Source organism: Colius striatus, chromosome 8, assembly GCF_028858725.1.
Source record: "Colius striatus isolate bColStr4 chromosome 8, bColStr4.1.hap1, whole genome shotgun sequence".
NCBI classification, from domain to species: Eukaryota; Metazoa; Chordata; class Aves; order Coliiformes; family Coliidae; genus Colius; species Colius striatus.
Window position 1 is genome coordinate 33182752 of NC_084766.1, and position 17867 is coordinate 33200618.

At 45.1% G+C, this 17867-nt stretch overlaps 2 protein-coding genes across 5 annotated transcripts in view; one reads left to right on the top strand and one right to left on the bottom strand.

Moving 5' to 3' along the window:
* EIF3A (eukaryotic translation initiation factor 3 subunit A) overlaps positions 1-5253 on the bottom strand; it is a 33060-nt gene extending 27807 nt beyond the window's left edge. Inside the window, exons 1-3 of one of the 2 annotated variants that reach the window (XM_062001821.1) lie at positions 5115-5253; positions 772-962; positions 440-576 (exon numbers count right to left, since the gene is read on the bottom strand). In XM_062001821.1, the coding sequence (XP_061857805.1) occupies positions 440-576; positions 772-962; positions 5115-5163 (377 nt within the window). In that variant the 5' untranslated portion in view covers positions 5164-5253. Of the gene's footprint in view, positions 1-439; positions 577-771; positions 963-4517; positions 4739-5114 lie in introns of those variants that run through there. The other variant, XM_062001822.1, reaches the window with a different exon arrangement.
* Positions 5254-5992: 739 nt separating this feature from the next.
* On the top strand, positions 5993-16980 carry DENND10 (DENN domain containing 10). 3 transcript variants are annotated; one of them, XM_062001562.1, is made up of 10 exons: positions 5993-6037; positions 7474-7726; positions 8508-8704; positions 9895-9974; positions 11027-11175; positions 11392-11503; positions 11823-11923; positions 13077-13184; positions 13870-13964; positions 14645-16980. In XM_062001562.1, the coding sequence occupies exons 1-10, from the start codon at positions 6008-6010 to the stop codon at positions 14819-14821; spliced, it is 1302 nt and encodes a 433-aa protein (XP_061857546.1). In that variant the 5' UTR covers positions 5993-6007; the 3' UTR covers positions 14822-16980. The 3 variants fall into 3 exon arrangements, with proteins under 3 accessions (XP_061857546.1, XP_061857545.1, XP_061857547.1); XM_062001561.1 differs by lacking the exon at positions 5993-6037 and having other exon boundaries at positions 6985-7726; XM_062001563.1 differs by lacking the exons at positions 5993-6037; positions 7474-7726 and adding an exon at positions 7885-7951.
* Positions 16981-17867: the final 887 nt, after the last annotated feature.

The following is a 17867-nucleotide window of genomic DNA, read 5'->3' on the forward strand; positions in this document are numbered from 1 at the left end:
AACTAGTATTTTTTTTTGTCTGCACATGCACAATGTGGTCACAAAGAGTGGAGGTTATCACCACAGGAATTAAATTGGCCAGGTATAATTCATAGCATTTGTACATCAACTAATATTGAGTAGCTTTCAGTAGTAGACTCTCCAATACCACTACAGACGCAGATCTGAGCAGACCCAAGAAAGTAGTGACCCAATTCCCAGAAGTGCTCCTACTGTATCCATGTTTTCTATTCTTTACTACTTTATTTTTCTTTACTTGGACTTAAGATTTCATTCAATGCAAAATTTCTGGGGTTTTTTCCTACCTTTAGAACCTCTAGGACCCTGTTGTTATGCCATTTCAAACCCACTATCTTTATATCTCAGTTCCCTGGACTGACAACATCCTCCATGGATACCTTTGCTGTGAATTGATAGGTTTTAAAGACAGGCCACCTACCTTTCTGGAGTCTGAATGTTATCCAAGTCTTCTATGTCCAGTACCATCTGCTGGGATTCTTCCTTAGCTGCTTCTGTTTTTTCTTCAGCTAACTTTAGATAGGCTCGAACAACATCCTCCAAAGATTTGATGTTCACCTACACCAAAGGCAGAAAATGGGAAGATGTTTCCACCCACAATAAGCAGCAAATATTTAAAACATAAATGCCACAAACCCAGGAATATCTAAAAGGCTGATTAATTCTAACTCCAGACCAATGAGTTACTTTTAGATCATATCAGCTGACTTATACTACACTTATACCAAAAAACCCATAATTCCAAAGCCATACCTGCTGGCAAATATTCTTGTACTGGTAGAGTCCTTCTTTGGCCAGGTGACTCTTGCGGAGATCCACACAGAGTTCCAGGTACTTCAGCATAATCGGCTCGTGAATTTTCTGCCATGTTCGGTGTTTTTTACTTTTCATAACATCATAGAGAACATCAAGGGCAGGCTGCTTTTTGCCAACCTCAAGGAATTCTGAAAGTAAAATTCAATCAGCGAAAGCCTTGCAAGCCAGAACATATATGGTTCTGCACTTAACACTGCCAACTTTTAAAGTGAGTCAACTCTAACCAAAGTTCATTGATAGTTTCGTTTAGCTGGTCATATCAAAAATGGTGGCAGATGCAACTGCAGTGGCAGTCCTTCAGTGACATAACCAGCAAACAGTTGCAGACTGCTCCGTTAACAAAAAACCTTCAGGACAGCAGAGATGGCTCTCCATCTACCAAGGCAGGACTGGGCACTTCATACATATTAATATATACATCCAGATTCCAAGCTAGCTTCATCAAGGACAATTAAATATAGACATCATGAGGCTTGTAGTACAGTGCCTACCAATGTCATCCAACAAGATGCAAACCATCCAGTGAATTTGGCTTTAAAAAAGTCTTGCCCTCAAGCCAAGAAAGAAAGAAAGGAACAAACTTCACTCAGAAAAGTTGTTTGGTGGAATTTTTTTAAACTCAGAGTGGTCTACAGATATAGTTTATGGAACAGTTACACTAAAAGCTGCTACAGTTCAATTGAAAGGTCAGGTACTTTTTAATAAAACCAGCCTTGGGGCTGAAACCAGTGCTCTATTTATTAATTCCTCAAGCAGCTGCTGTTACTAACAGGATCTCTCAGCATCACAGCAACTCCCATCTATGATACATTACACGTTCTGCTCAGTATGAAATACAGCAAACCACCCAGAAGCAAATATCAAAGCAGAACAGCCATCAACCAGTACACATACAGGCCCTTCACTAAACATAGCACCCATCAATACTCTTAAAAGGTAAGTCGACTCCAGCTAAAAGGAAATGTGTGTATTCTTAAGGCCTCAGTACTGCCCATGAAGTACTTTGGAACTCACTGCATTCCTAAAGATAAGAGGCCTGCTCAAGGTGCTCAGAGATTAGACAGCACTTCTAAGTTCTGGAATCTTAGAATCGAAGTTGAACACAGCTAAAAGATGGATTTTGAAAGCAACAGCACAGTTTTAATTTAAAGATCACAACAGCACATATTCAGGGCTTAATTTAATGAATGTGCATAAAATGAGCAAGTTCCTTTCCAGAAAAAAAAGTGTTAAAGATAATTCAGGTTACAGCATGACAGTGCTCAGCTGTATTTTTTATACATCAAGAGTTTTAATAAAGCTATTCTCCATCCCATAATTTACACTGTTATTCTGTCTCAGTGCCGCTTTTGAGACAATTACTGCTCAGCTTGCCAATTCTTCATTTATGAAAATAAACTTGAAAGGCAAGTTTAATCTTGCAGCAATGCCAGGCCACTCCTGACACAACTCTCAGAGGTCGATAACCAACTGGACAAAGCAAAAATGAATTCATATTGTTCCAAAACTTTTAATTAACTCTGGTAAAGCAAGTTCTTACGAGTAAGTCAAATAATTAAGAGTAATTTAACAGACTGTAGTAAATGCACACACAAAGTGAATCAGGAAGAGTCAAATGCAGCACACTTCACTGTGCCTTGTAGTAGAAACTCTGTAAATTATCATAGAATGGTGGTGGTTGGAAGGGACCTTTAGAGACCATCCAGTCCAACCTCTCCGCGGAAGCAGGTCCCACAGGAACACGTTCAGGCGGGTTTTGAAAACCTCCAGAAAAGGAGACTCCACACCCTCCCTGGGCAGTCTGTGCCAGGGCTCCCTCACTTCAACAGTAAAATAGAATGGAACTTTAAATGGAACTTTTTGTGTTCTAGCTTCATCCCATTACCCCTTGTCCTGTCGCTAGATACAACAGAAAAAAGGGATGTCCCAACTTCCTGACATCCACCATTTAGATATTTGTAAATATTAATGAGATCCCCCCTCAGTCTTCTCTTCTCCAGACTAAACAGTCCCAGATCCCACAGCCTTTCCTCATAAGGAAGATGCTCCAGACCCCTGATGATCCTGGTGGCCCTGTGCTGGCCTCTCTCCAGCAGTTCCCTGTCCCCTTGAGCTGGGGAGCCCAGAACTGGACACAGGACTCCAGATGAGGACTCACCAGGGAAACAAAGATTTGTAACAGATAAAATGTGAAGCCTCATCCAATAAATAGCTCTCAGGAGTACAATTTTTTTTTCTTTTTTTCTCTTCTAGTACTTAAAATGCTAAAAGGTATCCAAAACAGCAACTGAAGCTCCAAGAGGACAAGAACAAGCTGATACACACTAAGAATTCGCCTACTGCTAATCTAAAATCCTGAATTAAGCTACATTTTCCATCTCAGAAAAGGTATGTTATTACAGAGGGTGACAAAGGTGTCATGCATCAGCTGATGGCTATTCTAATAGAGAACAAATTCTCTATCTGCCATAATAAAACACTCCTTAAAGTTGCATTACACTCTTGACTATAAAACAATAACAGACAGCAACAGTAGCTAAGGGTTGACTGACCTACATTCACAGCTTATAAGGAGAAACAGCCTTTCTCACATATCTGTACATCATTTACAATCATTCCAGCTCTTCTTATTTCCAAATATCTCCTGTGTATGTTGAAGTCACTGAGGACCTGAAGCATAAAGTGCTCCTAAATACTCACTTAAGCTTTATATATAAAACATCAAAACTCTGGAAACTGCAGTGAGTGTTCCAATTTGAAATGTCAGTTTAACGCTCAACTGTGACATACAATCGGCCTTGGGTACAACTTCTCACCCTTTATTACACTTGGCCATGGTCAGATGAAGCCCCTACATTTTGCAACGCTTGACGTTGCTTGTCGTGTTTTCCCTTCAGTCTCCCAAGTCTCGGGATTGCCAACATCTGTCTAGAGAACGTTTCCTTGAGTTCTAATCCTTCAGTTCAACCCTACTCCTTCAGTTTGGCAGAATTTGGTACACTTGGAGCAGTGCAAGAGATGTGAATGGAAAGCTGCTCTTTAATACGAAGAAACCAATAATAAAACATCACATTTCAACAGTTTTAAGATCTGAAGGTCTGAAGTCTCATTTATATGCTAAGGTATATGCATCTTTCCCAGTGACTGCTAAAATATAAATTCACCTTTCAAAGTTGATTGAAGATGATTTTATCTTTCATCATTTTATTTTTATAGGAATGACTTTTACAATGAATTTTGGATTAGAAATCTTGAGGACGTGCAGTATGGTTTTTTTCTTGTTAAAATAGCAAGTACTTGAATTATGTATAGTCCCTGGACCACACAGCCTCTTCAGCTGTCATTTCAAGACCCATACATCATCTGTAAGTGTCATCCTGCAATCAGCCCTGTGGCAATTAAGGGTCTAAATGGTCCTGCTAAGTGCTTAAAATAGGGTACTGTTTTAAAAAAAATCAACAGTGTCAAAGTCATATATTTAGCCTGAAAGGATACAGCTGATAAATATAACTATTCCAGCTTTATATGTGGCTGTCAGTGAGACACAGCCACGGCGCAGTCCTCCTTGGTTTCCATTCCAGGCACAAACTTACGCATCAGCCTGCGCAGCATTTCAGGAGTTTAATCATTACCATTCTCACCCAAGTCACATGAAGGATGGGGCTACTAAATACGGAGCTCACATGGAAAAACAGGGCCGGGGATCAGATCGGTTTTGAAATCATCACGGGGTGGGTGCGAGAGCCAGGCCGGACGCCTCACACCAAGCCTCCATCCAGCAGAGGCCCTTCCCGTCGGCGGGCGCGGCGGCGACCGGGCCGCGGGCTGAGGCGCCGCTGCGCCCAAGGCCGCGCACAGCTCGGCACCTCAGGTCCCCGCCGCCGCGACCCCCCCTTCGCCCAGAGCCTGCCCACCGCCTGCGCCCGCGGCCAGCCGGGGGGCCCCGCCGGGGAGCGGGAGGCGGAGCCGCGCCGGGCCCGCTCCCCGCGGCCGCCCGGGCCTCGCCTCCGCCATGCGGCGCGGCCGGCGCCGGTAGGCCTCGGCCATTTCCTCGCGGCACGGCGGCGCCGCGCCGCTCCCGGGCGGTCTCTCCTCAGCACCAGGCGGGCGCCGGCCGAGGCCCCGCGCCGTGCCGCACTGGGGGGCCGGCGGCGGGGCTCCAGGGGCGGGCACGGCGCGGCGCGGCCCCGGGGCACACGAGCGGCGCACGCCGCCCGCCGCGGCGCGGGGCAGAGGGGCGCGGGAGGCGACCCGGCGGTAGGGGGGCGGCCCGCACTGACCGTTCGCCCGCTTCAGGGCATTCTCGGGCCGCTGGAAGTACACCGGCATGATGGCGGCGGCCTCTCCTCACAGGGCGGCGGCGGCGGGTCGCTCCGTGCTCCAGCCAGGCAGCCTGCGAGGCCGGAAAGGGAGGGCGGCCTCGCGCCCGCGCGTGACGCCGGCGGAAGCGGAAAGGGGCCCGGAGCGCGGGCGGGGCGCGCGGCCGCGGGCCGGGCGGCGGTGGCGGCTCTGCCGGCGCTGGGACGGCCGGGGCACCGCTGCTCGGCCGCGTCCCGGCCGGGAACCTCGGCCCCCGCTGGCCGAGCCCAGAGCCCGGCGTAGCGGCAGCCGCAGTGGCTGATGGCCCGAGGCGCTCGGTGAGCTCTCGGCCGAGAGCCGCGCTTCAGGCCGTCGGCGTGTGCTCTCCGCTGTGCCGGGCGCCTCGGGGAAGGGGGACGCGGTTGAGTTTGAGCCGGTGACAGCGGTTGTCCGTTCAGGGCAGTCCCTGGCTTGATCAGCCCCCTCGGTGATGGCGGCAGACTTCCAAACCGGGGAGCCGGTTTGTGGAGCTCCAGGAAGCCGTTTGGTTGGCTTAGCCCTAAGGTTTTGGATTACGGGAATAATTGAATACAGAAGAACATTTTGGCAAAGAAGTCATCACGTATGCCGAGCCTTGGCTCTCCGTGGCTTGTCCAGCCGGCTCAGAATTGTACATTGGGGCATTTAATTTGCAGAAAGGCCCAGCTGTAGGGTGCATTCTGAATCTTAAACATTTGAAACTGTTTTGAGAGCAACTCAGGAGGTTTCTTTTAAGAGCAATAGTAGCAGCAGTGTTCATACGAGTGTACATGTGGTAACTGCTAGGGCCAGTGTGCTTTTTGTCAAGTCTACTGGTGTGAAAATTCCTGTTGGCATGCAGAGATGCAATGGAAGCTGTATAAAGGTGTGTGGATTGTACAAAAAATACCCTGTAACAGCAGCAGCTGAAGCAGTAGAACAGCAGCAAGTGAATGTGCGACTAATGGCATATTCTGGATGAGTGAATAGTGTGTCTCCATGTCAGGTACTGAGCAGAGCATGTCCTTCAGCAGGAATGCGCACCTCTGCAGCTACATCACTGATGACACTGGAGCTGTAGCTGTGACCCTCTGCAGACCCAGCAGGTTTCTTAAGTATATCTAAGCATGATTCTTCAAAAAATACATAGGTAGATGGAGAAGAAAGTCTGTTTACGATGACTAAAGAATTTCTGGTTTGGCACATGTGCTTCTGTATACTTGTTGCTCAGTTTCTTTTTGCATACTGGTCACATTATCCACCTTGCATGGCCACCAGGAAGCTTCACAGCCGTTATATAACACATTTAAAATCGTACTTTTAACGTTGGCTTGTAATCACAGCTTATTGCTAAACAGAATGAACCGTTAAAACTAAGAACAGGACAGACCCAGTCACTGTATGGAAGCTCCAGTGATCCTATTCTACTAGCAGTGGAATCCTGTTCCACTCTATTGCATGAGCCTCCATTCCACAGTGAAAAACTAAACGAGGGGAAAGCAACTTTGCTTTTTTCAGTCTCAGTTCACTTGGGATTTTCTCTATGTCCTTGGTACCTCTTGGCGAGCTGGTGGCCAGTGTTGTAACACAGTGTTCTCTCCCTCAAGCCACACTATTGATTTTTGTGATGCTATTTTAGTACGGTCTGCATTCCGAACTGTCTCTGGCAGCCTCCTTGTTTCTGTTTCAAGCCACAGCGAGAGATTTGGTAGAGCCTTCATTAAGCTATTTATGGTGCTGAACAAGTCCTTTTCTTGCCTTAATAAAATGTATTTCAAAGTCTGTCGGGTGAGTACTGGAGACACTGCCCAGGGCTGGGTGGCAGCTTCCCAGCATCCACTGACCACCTCTGCTATGCTACCAGGCAGTGCCTATCCTAAGGCCTGGCAGCCTTCTCAGGGGGTCAGCTGTGCTGCCTGGTATCTATTGCTGTTTGTAGCACCACTTGCTATTCAGAAGCTCACTTCAGTTTTTTAAAGCTCCTTGAAACTTTTGAAAGCCCTCCAGGCTTGAATCAGATAAAAAGGGCAGCTTTTACAGTCTGACTCTTCCTGTCTCTTTCTACACTGTCGCCAAGTGTATTAACATGTGTGCTTTACCTCTATGACTTTACGAAGATCACACGATGGGCTACCCTTTAGTGCCTTCCCTAGCCAGGCGGGATCCTGGGCTTCTCTCCCAGCACTGCACATTAGTAGCTTCTGTAGTTTTCCCAGGTTATCTTGGAAGTTTCTTCCTCATCAGTCCTTGCCCATGCCATTAGTGGGGTTGGCACACTATGGCATCCATATGTGGTATTCAGGTACTATCGTCCATCCTCAGATAAACCCGTCGATCCATGAGACTTACTCAGAAACAACTGTTGTGCTTCACGAACACTCTCCACCTTTCTCAGGCCGGCTTTCAGGCTCAAGCCAGTGTCTGCAGAAGCTCTGGGGAGGCCTGTGTTTTGAGCTCTGCTCAGGGATGCAGCTCCTGGCCCTGACTCCGGAGGCAGCCGGCAGCAGGGCCGCCTCCCCCTGTGTAACATCTCACGTAAACCGTTCCCTCCGACTTGCAAAGGAAGATTATGCAGGTAATAAAAACATATATTTCGTCAAGAGCCTTCTTTTTTCTTCCCTCTCAGTTATCGCTGGAAGAGACGGCGTGAGGGAGCCCGCCAGGAGAGCGCGGAGTAAATGGCGGGCGGGGGGTGAGGGGCCGGGCCGGGGGCGGGGCGGCGGCGGGCGGAAGCGGCCGGGCCGCGCTGGGAAGATGGCAGAGCCGGAGGCGCAGCTGCTGCGGGCCGTGGGGCTGATCGGTGAGGCCCCGCCGGCCCCGGGGCAGGGCTGCGTGCGGGAGGGCTGCAGGGCGGGCCGGGCGGGGCCGGCGGGGAGCCGGGCGGCGGGGTCCCGCCGAGCTGTGGCCGCGGGGCCTGGCCCGGCCGGGCGCTTGCCAGGCTGCGGTTGTGCCAGGGCTCTGCCTGTTACAGAGCTCAACTCGGCTAAAGTGGCTCAGATTCACGGCTTCTGAGGTTTCTGTTATGAAACCAGAAGCAAGAAGAGCAGGGAAAATGATAAATGAGCTGGTGTGGGTGCCCGTTGGTCGATAACTTGTTGGTATGAATGTCTGTTCAGGCTCCCGATGCTTTTCTGACTTAGTGAAGCAGGTCGAGTGGATCTTTGCCGATGTTTAAAAAGCAAAACCCGTGGCACAAGCGCTGCCCTATAATTTAAACCTTAGCGGCAGAGATGGATGGCTAGTGTCAGGGTAAAGTGGAATTTTAATCTGATTCCAGGAACCAAACCTGATTAACCCCTCGATTTACTTCCTTGCTGCTGTTTGGCATTCTCACAGTGAACATCTTTCCACCATAGAAAAAGACTCCAACGGAGATGCTTTGTGGGTTTGGTGTTATCCGTCCGTATCAGCTGAGCTGAGGAGTCTGTTGCTGCGAAAGTGCTGCCTGACAGACGAAAATAAATTGCTCCACACGTTTGTATTTGGCCAATATAAGAGGTCATGGTTCTATATCACAACTGTGGAAGTTCAAGATTCTCCAGCCTTGAAAAAGGTAGGACTTGGCCATTTGTTTTTTCAGCAGGGTGCGAGGAAGACTTCTGCAGAGCTTGCTGTGTCAGTTCAAGCAATGTTTTCCTACTGGATGCTGTGAAAAAGGGAAGGGATCTGAGGTTTTCTGGGCACACAAATGCAGCTCTTGCCTGGCTGCCCAACCAATCTTCATGTTAATGTTTTCACCAAGATGTATATTGGATGGAGATGCAGAGATGGAGATACTTATGACTCTATTTAGATTCTGTGTATGAAACTGAAGGTGCTAGTTCATGTTTCTAGTTACTTTTCATTTCAAATTCAGCAATTCTTTCAATTTTTTTGTCAAAAACGCTTCTTAGAAAGGATCTTTCATAGTGTCCAAAATCTTGTTTGTACAGGGCTTGATGCCTTTTTCTTCTTCCAAAGGTTTGAGTTATATAGGTACTTTCTTTTCCCCTGCATTGAAAGCTGAGTGACTGGGATCATGCTTGTGTCTTCTATACTCTCCCTGCCCGTTAAGCTTATTCAGTTTTTGTGTTTCATGCTGTATTGTTAAGCAGCAATGTGGTGATTTTGCATGCCCACAGCAGAGTGTTCCTTGCCTTTCCTCACATCAAGCTTACATCTCCCATGAACCTTAAAGGTGTAAAAAAGAGAAAGTGAAATACTGTGTTCCCAGTGTCTGACAGTGTCTTTAAGGAGGACATGTGAGCCTGGTCATTGTCTGCAGACTTTTAGCCTCATACTGTCGCAGCCCACATTTGATTAAGGAATTTAAAGAGTGTTTCTGTTTGTGGGCCTTCTGTCCATCAAGTCTTTGTTTCCTGTCTCTTTCTAAATACATTGATGCTGTCTGCCTCCACGGCCTCCTTGGGCAACAAATTCTGGAAGCTTCCTACCTAGTGTTAGGAAGAAAAATCCCATTCTCTCTTTTAAAGTAATCACATGAGATTAAAAGAAAGCAACTCTGTAAGAGATTAAGCAAAAGAGAGTATGTACTAGAGCTGAGGCAATGGGAAGGAGTCGCACCAGCAATCCTTTAACCAGACCTTCTCTGCAGTTACCGACTTGGGTCGGACGCTCACTTGTTTTTTTCTCAGTTGAAACACCTTGACAAAGTACTGCAGTAAATTCAATAATGTGAAAAATATCGTTCATGTGAAGTCATCAAATAAGCTCTGCATTTTTCTGTGTGTGTGTCTCACCCAGGTGACCCACTTCTCTGTTGTCCTGACAGCCAAAGACTTCAACCCAGAGAAATACGCAGCCTTCGCTAGGATACTGTGTAGGTCTGTATAAAAGTTGCTTTGTGGTACTGCTGTGGGCATGTTTTAATCTTGACAGGGCAAAAGATTACATGTCATTGTGTGTTGTTGCTGGAAGCTCAGTCCTACAAACTGAACCAGATTATATAAATGCCTGGTTTGAGCTTCTTGAGTTCATGACCTGAAATTGTGTGGGTGCACAGTAGGTTGTAACATGTCTTCTCCTGACACACCATCCCAGTTTCACACTCTGTTTCTCTTCCATATTTTGAAAAATAAGTACATACATTTGTGAAGAGGTCAGTGCTCTGTAGTCAAACATCAGTGCCAGTATGCTGGGCAACTTGCATCCCTCCACAACATCTCTCCTACAGACGTTTCTTGCCACTCCTGTGAACCAAGCAGAGCACCCAGGGAATTTTGCTTTTCCTTTAGAAAAATGAGAGCTCTCTGCCTCTCGAGGTGTGTGGCTCTGCCTTCTCCCTTCTTCTAACCAAACCTCCCCCTTGTCCCTTTTACTCACTTTCCTCCAATACCCATTTTCACAATCCCTCTATATCATAGAATCATGGAATGGTGGGGTTGGAAGGGATCTTTAGAGATCATCTAGTCCAACTCCCCTGCAGAAGCAGGGTCACCTAGATGAGGTCTATGAAGGATGTGTTTCTATTTTTCTTTCATTGTTTAACATAGAGTAGAGAAGAATGCCTGATGATACTTGTATAACAAATGAAAAGCCATCTGTGGTCTGCACATAATAGCAGGAGTCACTGTAGTAACTGTTTTATCATAAAGCAGGTACCTTCCACATCTGCAAAGGACCTTTAGTCCAAAGAACCTGCTCACACCTTTGTGGGAAAATCAAATGAAAACACAAGGTAGTTTGTCATCGTAGGAGACAGACACATTTTTGCCTGCTTGTTGGATGAAAAAATAAGTGTTTAAATAGGAATTCTTGCCAATAATGTTGCTACTTGTAGTACTGTGAGGTTTTTTAAGTTGCTTTCTCCCCCACACACACAATGTATCTGCTGGCACCGATTGCAGTCAAAAGATCAGGCTTTCTTTTCATCCAGAATCTACCTGAAGCATGGAAGCCCAGTGAAAATGATGGAGAGTTACATTGCAGTCCTTACAAAGGGGATCTGCCAAAGCGAAGAAAATGGGTCTTTCCTCAGCAAAGACTTCGATGCTCGGAAGGCTTACCTTGCTGGGTCCATCAAAGGTTAATACCACAAGTCTCTACTCTGATTTCTTTTGTCCAGTATAAAATGCAATCCATTTTCCACAGATACTTCAAGTAAATAGTGTTGACAGTATTAGCTGTGCTGCTATTATTAAGCTGCTTTGAAAAACGGATTGTAGTATCAGCAGGGATAAAATCATATGGAAAATATATTAGCTATGTCTTCTATAAAATCATTTTCCCCTTCTTTTCTAGATATAGTATCTCAGTTTGGAATGGAAACAGTCATCTTATACACAGCACTGATGTTAAAGAAGAGAATTGTAGTGTACCATCCTAGAATAGAAGCTCTCCAGGAGTTTACCAGGTACTTTGTCAATCCCTACTGCCCCAATCCTGCCAAAAGTCCAAGTGTTGACCCTTTGTTAAGAGCAATGTCCATAATTTAGCAAAAATACATCTTTGTTAAACTTGTTTATCCTGTATCTCTTAAGCTCTAGTCATATGTTTGTTAGCTGAGAGAAATGTCAGAGTGAGAAATTTTGCTTGCACTGATAGTCTCTGTAGTTCATGTGCCAAACGAGACCTAGTCTCACTAGTTCTTTTCTTATGACATGCATTTCATACTGTGAAACTTTAATTAGTAAAGATCTACTGTGTGTCAAGTGTCAATCTCATTTCCCTAGGACTTTGCCTGCTTTAGTGTGGCATCGGCAAGACTGGTCGATTCTTCATTCATACGTACATCTAAATGAGGAGGAAGTGGAAGCCTTAAAAGCCTGCAGAGGTTTGCATAATATATTAATCAAAAATATAAACCAAATGTCATCTCAGTTTCTGTTGGTGCAAATTCTCACACCAGTGCCTTTTGTTTTTGAAGCAAAACAACGTGGGTTGCTTTGCTACTAATGCTGGTGTTCAAAAAGTACCGCTCTGTAGAAAAGGCAAATCAGCTATACAGGTATGTTAGAAGAGAGCTAGTTCATCTGGTCTTTCTGCATGGATTGGCATCTGCCTATCCCTAATCACAGATGCAAAACAGCTTTGAGACTTTTTTGATGTTGTGATCAGAGGGATTGAAAGTCCTACTGTTGTACAGGAGCAGCTCACTTCAAACAAGCTACTTCTTTTTTCCCCAACTTCTACCCATAGCTCGTAACTGAACTTTTGGGACTTTTTCTATTTTAAGCTCCTAACTCTGAAGTTCTCCATTTTGATTCTGACTGACTGCTGCCAGTGAAGTCCCTGGCTCCTGATCAGACACAGACTTCACCAGCTGTGTAGGAGTTTGATCTGACACATTGCTCTGTGTGCGTAGCGCCTGACACAGAATCCAGGAAGAGGCCTTTGGTTTATGCAGGGCAAGCATGATGCAGAACATGGCAATTATGAGGCTTCTCTGTAGAGAACAATGAGCAAGGCAACTGCTCACCTTCAGCATTTCTATGGCATTACCAACAGTACTTGTTTCAGCTCACTCAACATCTTCCACAGGGAAAAGCCACTGTGAGTTTGGCATGCTATAAATAAGAAAATCTGCTGCTTTTATTCCTCTGTTCCAGCTTGATCCTGACTTAGTGACAAGGGGCTCCTGAGTAAACAATCTTTTAAAGAGGAAGGCCAGTAGTTTTTCATTTGCAAATGAATTATTTTAAGTAGCAAGGTAGAAAGAGAGCTTAACATTTCGAATTGACAACCCTGTGTATCATCTGTTGTTAGGGGTTCACCTAAACTTCAGAAGCCCATCACAAGTGAAGGGTTCTGCTGGACACAGTCATCACATGACTGATAATATCAAGAGAGCAGCTTCTTGGGTCCAAAGAATGAGTATTGGGTCAAATACTCATAACAGACTTTAGGACTGATTTCTCCACAGTATCTTGGTTCTGTTTTGGTTTTGTTTATGAAGATCTTAGTCTTGCCAATATTCTGCTCTCCAGGTTACATTGCTGGATTTACAGATTCAGAAGTGACCAGCAGACCAGACCTCTATGATGTGTACGTGAACTTGGCAGACAGTGAGATCACTGTTTCCCCTGCAGTAAAAGGTTGGTGGGGTCTTTTTTATGGTTTTGATTTAGGGGTTGTTTATTTCAGAGTTGATAGGAATTGCTGAACTTCACTGTAAGTCAAACAATCTTGATCTTTCTTCCATGCTGGTTCTGAAAAGCCTGTATGTATGTTTCCATCTTTTGGTTTTATTGAGAAGCTGGAAGAGTGGTAGAAGTTGGGGTTTGGAAAGATGTGCTTCACCTAACACCAAATGGACAACTGTGATTTCCAAACAGCAGTGTGAGACAACTACACACAAGAGACATTCAGCTGAGGGTTGCTGGATGCAGAGCTGTCTCATGAGGCTTGTTAAGAACGTTGCACTAAGTGCTGGGAGATTGAGGACTGTTTGAAAGGAAGATTTGTATGTTGCTTGTCATCTGGCTGCTTCTAGTCACACAGAATCACAAGGGTTGGAAGGGACCTCAAAAGATCATCCAGTCCAACCCCCCTGCCAGAGCAGGACCTCCTAGAGTAGCTCATCTGCTTGAGGCCTGTCTAGAGGCAGAGATTTGCCTGTGCTGGCTGCTGACAGGTCGGGTTGCTGCCTGTACCCATAGCTCTCCAATGGCAGTCATGAAGAGTCTTTACCATAGCTTGTTACCCATAATGCATTCCTAGGTATCACAGAAATGCTCCTTTTATGTAAATTTTATGCTTTCTTTTTTTTTCCTTGCTCAGATGCAATGACAATGGGGAAACTTCACAAAGAAATTGGTCAACTAATTGTTCAATCTGCAGAAGATCCAGATAAATCAGACAGCCAAGTCATTAAGGTTAAGATTTTAATGTTATTTTTAAGTCTACATTACTTCTATTGCTGTGCCTTTAGTGAAAGAGGGAGAGCAGGAGAAAGATTGTCCCTGAGAGTCAGCCAATCTCTTCTGCCTTTTCACAAATGAGCATTTTTCTTCTTCATACAGGTTTTTGGGGATGATATACTTGGTTTATATTATCTCTTGGGTAACCACGTTGCTGAAGCAACGTCAGAAAATATCTTGATTTTAAGACTTCCAGTAACATTAGCTTCCTGGCTTTATTCTACCAAACATGTAGGTTACTCAATGCCTTGTCAGTAGTATTGTCAATAACTTTGGAAAACTACTGAGGTGTCTTCTCAGCCCTAAAGCCTGATTCTTATGGCGATGGTTTTTTCACTTCCTCTCCTATCTCACAGATCGTTAAGACATTTCACAACTGAGCCATTTAGTCAAAAGAGCTCAGTTTGGGCAGCAAGAGGAGCCTGGGCAGTGTCTGTGCTCCCTGTAGTCAACATCCCACAAGGGCAGGCTGTTTTAATTTGCCTTAAAACAAATGGGCTCTTTATTTAAAGTGAACTATTTCTTTCTCATGATTTTAGTTTCGTTCTGTAGCGATTTCTTTTTTTGCCATTAGCATGTTAAAACTTCCTCACACCTGATACTATGTTCATGGTTGCTTGTTTTTTCTGTTCAAGGATATTTCCCTGAAGACAAAAGAAATCTTGGCTACATTAGCCTCACTTACTGAAGCTTCTGATGGCACTGAAAAACCAACCCTTAAACCCGAGGCCCTGAAACAAAAGCGATTTCCACCTGCTACAGAAAACTTTCTTTTTCATTTAGCTGCTGCTGAACAAATGCTTAAAGTCTGATTTTGATGCACTTCAGTGTTATGGACCAACTTAAAAATGCTGGCTTTGCCATACAGATAGGAATGCCTGATGTTTTATAGGGCAAAATTAAAGGTATAAGAGTGAATGTCATATTTCCCGTGGTATAACGCAGAATACAGGAGCTTGGTGTGGAACACATGGAGGTGCATTTGGGAACATTCCTGGTCTCAGTATCTTTCCCCAAGTATAACTTTGTGTGTATGGCTCCTGTATTTCATATCACACTGTGGGTACACATACAGGTAGCATGTGCCTATGTGGCCAGGCTGTGCCAGACATCATGACAGTGGCTGTTTGTCCTGCAGGTTCCAGATGTCAGACAGCTCTGTTGTTCTGACATCTCTTCCTGGGGTCTGGACCTCGGGCTGTGGCATGTGGGCTGCAAAACCAGCACAGTCTGGTTGTGCTGGTCTCTGCACAGGGATGCACCGAGCACACAGCTGGTCTGAGTGCTCATTCTGGGCTTCCAGGTGTGTCAGCCTGTCAGATACTGCACTTCCTCTGGACTGCCTGATACCTGGAAATCCCAGATAAATGGACAAGTTCTCTTCTTTTGACTTGAAAGTGTCTAAGTGTAAAAAAGGATGTCTGGGACAATCTGATGTGGTAGCCTTAGTGTATAAAGGAAGAGATATTTTAAAGCTCAAATGGGAGTTGAGCACCTCTTTTGGACTCTTGCCTTAGAGGTTTTCCCCCCTTTCACTCCGTCCCATGCCTCTGATGGAGGGAAGAGAGGACAGGATTACTATAAAACAGGGCTTCCTAAGGGGGGTCACAGGTAAGTGCTGCTTTAAGCTGGAGTCATTTAAGGAATTGTTGGGGTTCTCTGCTGAGAAGATACCTGGCCATGCATTCCTGATCCATTTGAGAGAAAACCAGATGAGCTAAAGCCTAACAGACTAGAAATGTTCAAATGGAAGGTAACACAGGCAGAGCATCAGCCTCTCTAACTGCTTGAGCTGTACCACAGGTACTGTCTGATGGTGCTCTATGTAGACTAAATCTAGACAGAAACTTTTGAAGTAATAGTGAAAAATGGGAAATAGTGCAGAGAAAATGAAAATTTGCCTAACTCAGAGCCATAACTCGAGTTTTGTTGCAGCCTGAAACTAACTGCTTTGTAATCTTCTGTAATCTTTGTAGGGAAATGCTCTGAGCCAAACAATCTGTTTTTCTCCAGAAATGGCCACAACAGATCAGTCAATTCTGCAGCAGCACTTTGTTACAAGAAAAAAACAACCTTTTTTCCTGGCCTTTGTGCAGATAGGCTGTAGCATGTGGTTTTACACAGAGATTTTATACTTATGACTAAAACTTCAGTAATCAATATTTATACTGTTAAATCATTGGATGTTTGCTATTCTGAAACTGGTAGAGCTCAGCAGTAACTATGTGCAAGCAATATTGGTTTGAAAAAGGGTTGTCCTTTTGCTATGTATCATACCTTAAGGAAATCTGTTTTGGAATGTGGGTAGGGGATGTGGCATCTCTGTATAACATGGCTAATCACTGCAGTCAGTAAATGAAAGTGCTTCAGAATAATCCCCTATTTTCAGGGGTGTAAAACTCTTTTTTAAACACTCACAGTTTAAATTCTGAACATGGAAGTGTTTGGGGTTTTTTGTTGTTGTAACTCCTGAGAAAAATAGTGCAATTGCCTTCATCTAAGTGCTCTGCAGCCTTTTCTCCCCATTTGCCCATTAATGGTTTTTCTTCATGGTTCTTTAGTATTGCTGCATCTGCTTTGGAACTTTTACAGCAGTTGGAAAAGCAGAACTGCAAAATGACGTTGAAAATTCCATTTGGGACCTACTTTAACTGAAGTCTTTCACCAAAACCCCCTTGCTTTCAGTCAGCTGTCTTAACACCACATTGCAATTCCTTATTAACAAACAGCCTTATGGGGTGTCATTAAGGGAGTCACGTGGGTGTGGGGAGACAACCAGGAACAGCAGAGAAGCTCAGCTGGAAATTAAGTGTTGAGTGCTTCCTTTGCTGTCTGATTCAGAAATGTTTGCAGGTGAACATCTTGGTGTTGTGTTAGATCTTGTCTGAAACAAATGAAATACAGTTTTGCACTTAAGGAACTGGTCTCCTGGCATGCTTGTGCCTATTAAAGTCCTGAGCAGTCCACCTTTCTTTAATTTATGTACATTTATTCCTGACTAATTGTGACCACTGAGTCAGCAGCCTTGGCTCTTAGCTTTGCAGTGTTGGGATGAAGCTACAACTTGATGTTTAGGTCAGGACTGTGCTACTACATCTTGAAACAGTTTTGTTATCTGATGTTTGTGTCACTGCTGTGAAGGATGTACTGGCTTCTCTCAGCTTCAGTATGTCCAAAGGATTGTCCTATCTTGCTTGCTTTTTCTTCATGACTTTTTGACACTATTTCCTCTCAAAAAGGCTTAGAATAAAATGGAGAAATCTGGAAGGTCAGGGTAGTAAAAGATTTCTGCTTCTTTCTCACTTCCCTTTTCCCAGGAGGCATGCAAGCTGACTGTGTGCTGGTGCTGGTTTTGCAGTCAGATGACAGCCTTTCTTCCTCCTCCAACCAAAAATGGGGCAAAATGAAATTTTTCATTCCTGCCTTCCCCTCTGACTGCCTTTCTGTTCTCGGGTAAATCCAGGAAGGTGAATTGCAGTTCCTCTTGACCTAAGAGAGATGCCTCCACAAAGGTTGTAGCATGTAGAACGATTGCAAGCCTTGGATTCAAATGAAGGTTGTAGCACAGCTCCTTCCTCAGCTGAGGCTCAGGCTACAGCCCAAGCACTCAGGCTTGCTCGCTGCCCACGGGAGCCAGGTAGTGTGGTGGTGGCTATAGTGTAACATCTCTACTCTGTTTTCAGAAAGTGCCAGGTAGATTGTGAAGAAGCTTGCAAAGGGGAACACAATGAACAGTCCACCCCTTCCACTGTGGATTTTGGCTGAGTAAATTAGACTAGTCCCTTAAGGCCAACCCTGTGTTGTTTCCAACACTGTCATCCCAAGGGTTTCTGTCCCTGGTATGAGATCCCCTGCCTT

Coding starts and splice junctions, on each gene's coding strand:
- DENND10 (XM_062001561.1), top strand. CDS start 7,255: ATGACTTTACGAAGATCACACGATGGGCTACCCTTTAGTGCCTTCCCT. Junction 11,176..11,391: donor CCTTGCTGGGTCCATCAAAG/GTTAATACCACA, acceptor CTTCTTTTCTAG/ATATAGTATCTCAGTTTGGA. Junction 13,965..14,644: donor CAGACAGCCAAGTCATTAAG/GTTAAGATTTTA, acceptor TTTCTGTTCAAG/GATATTTCCCTGAAGACAAA.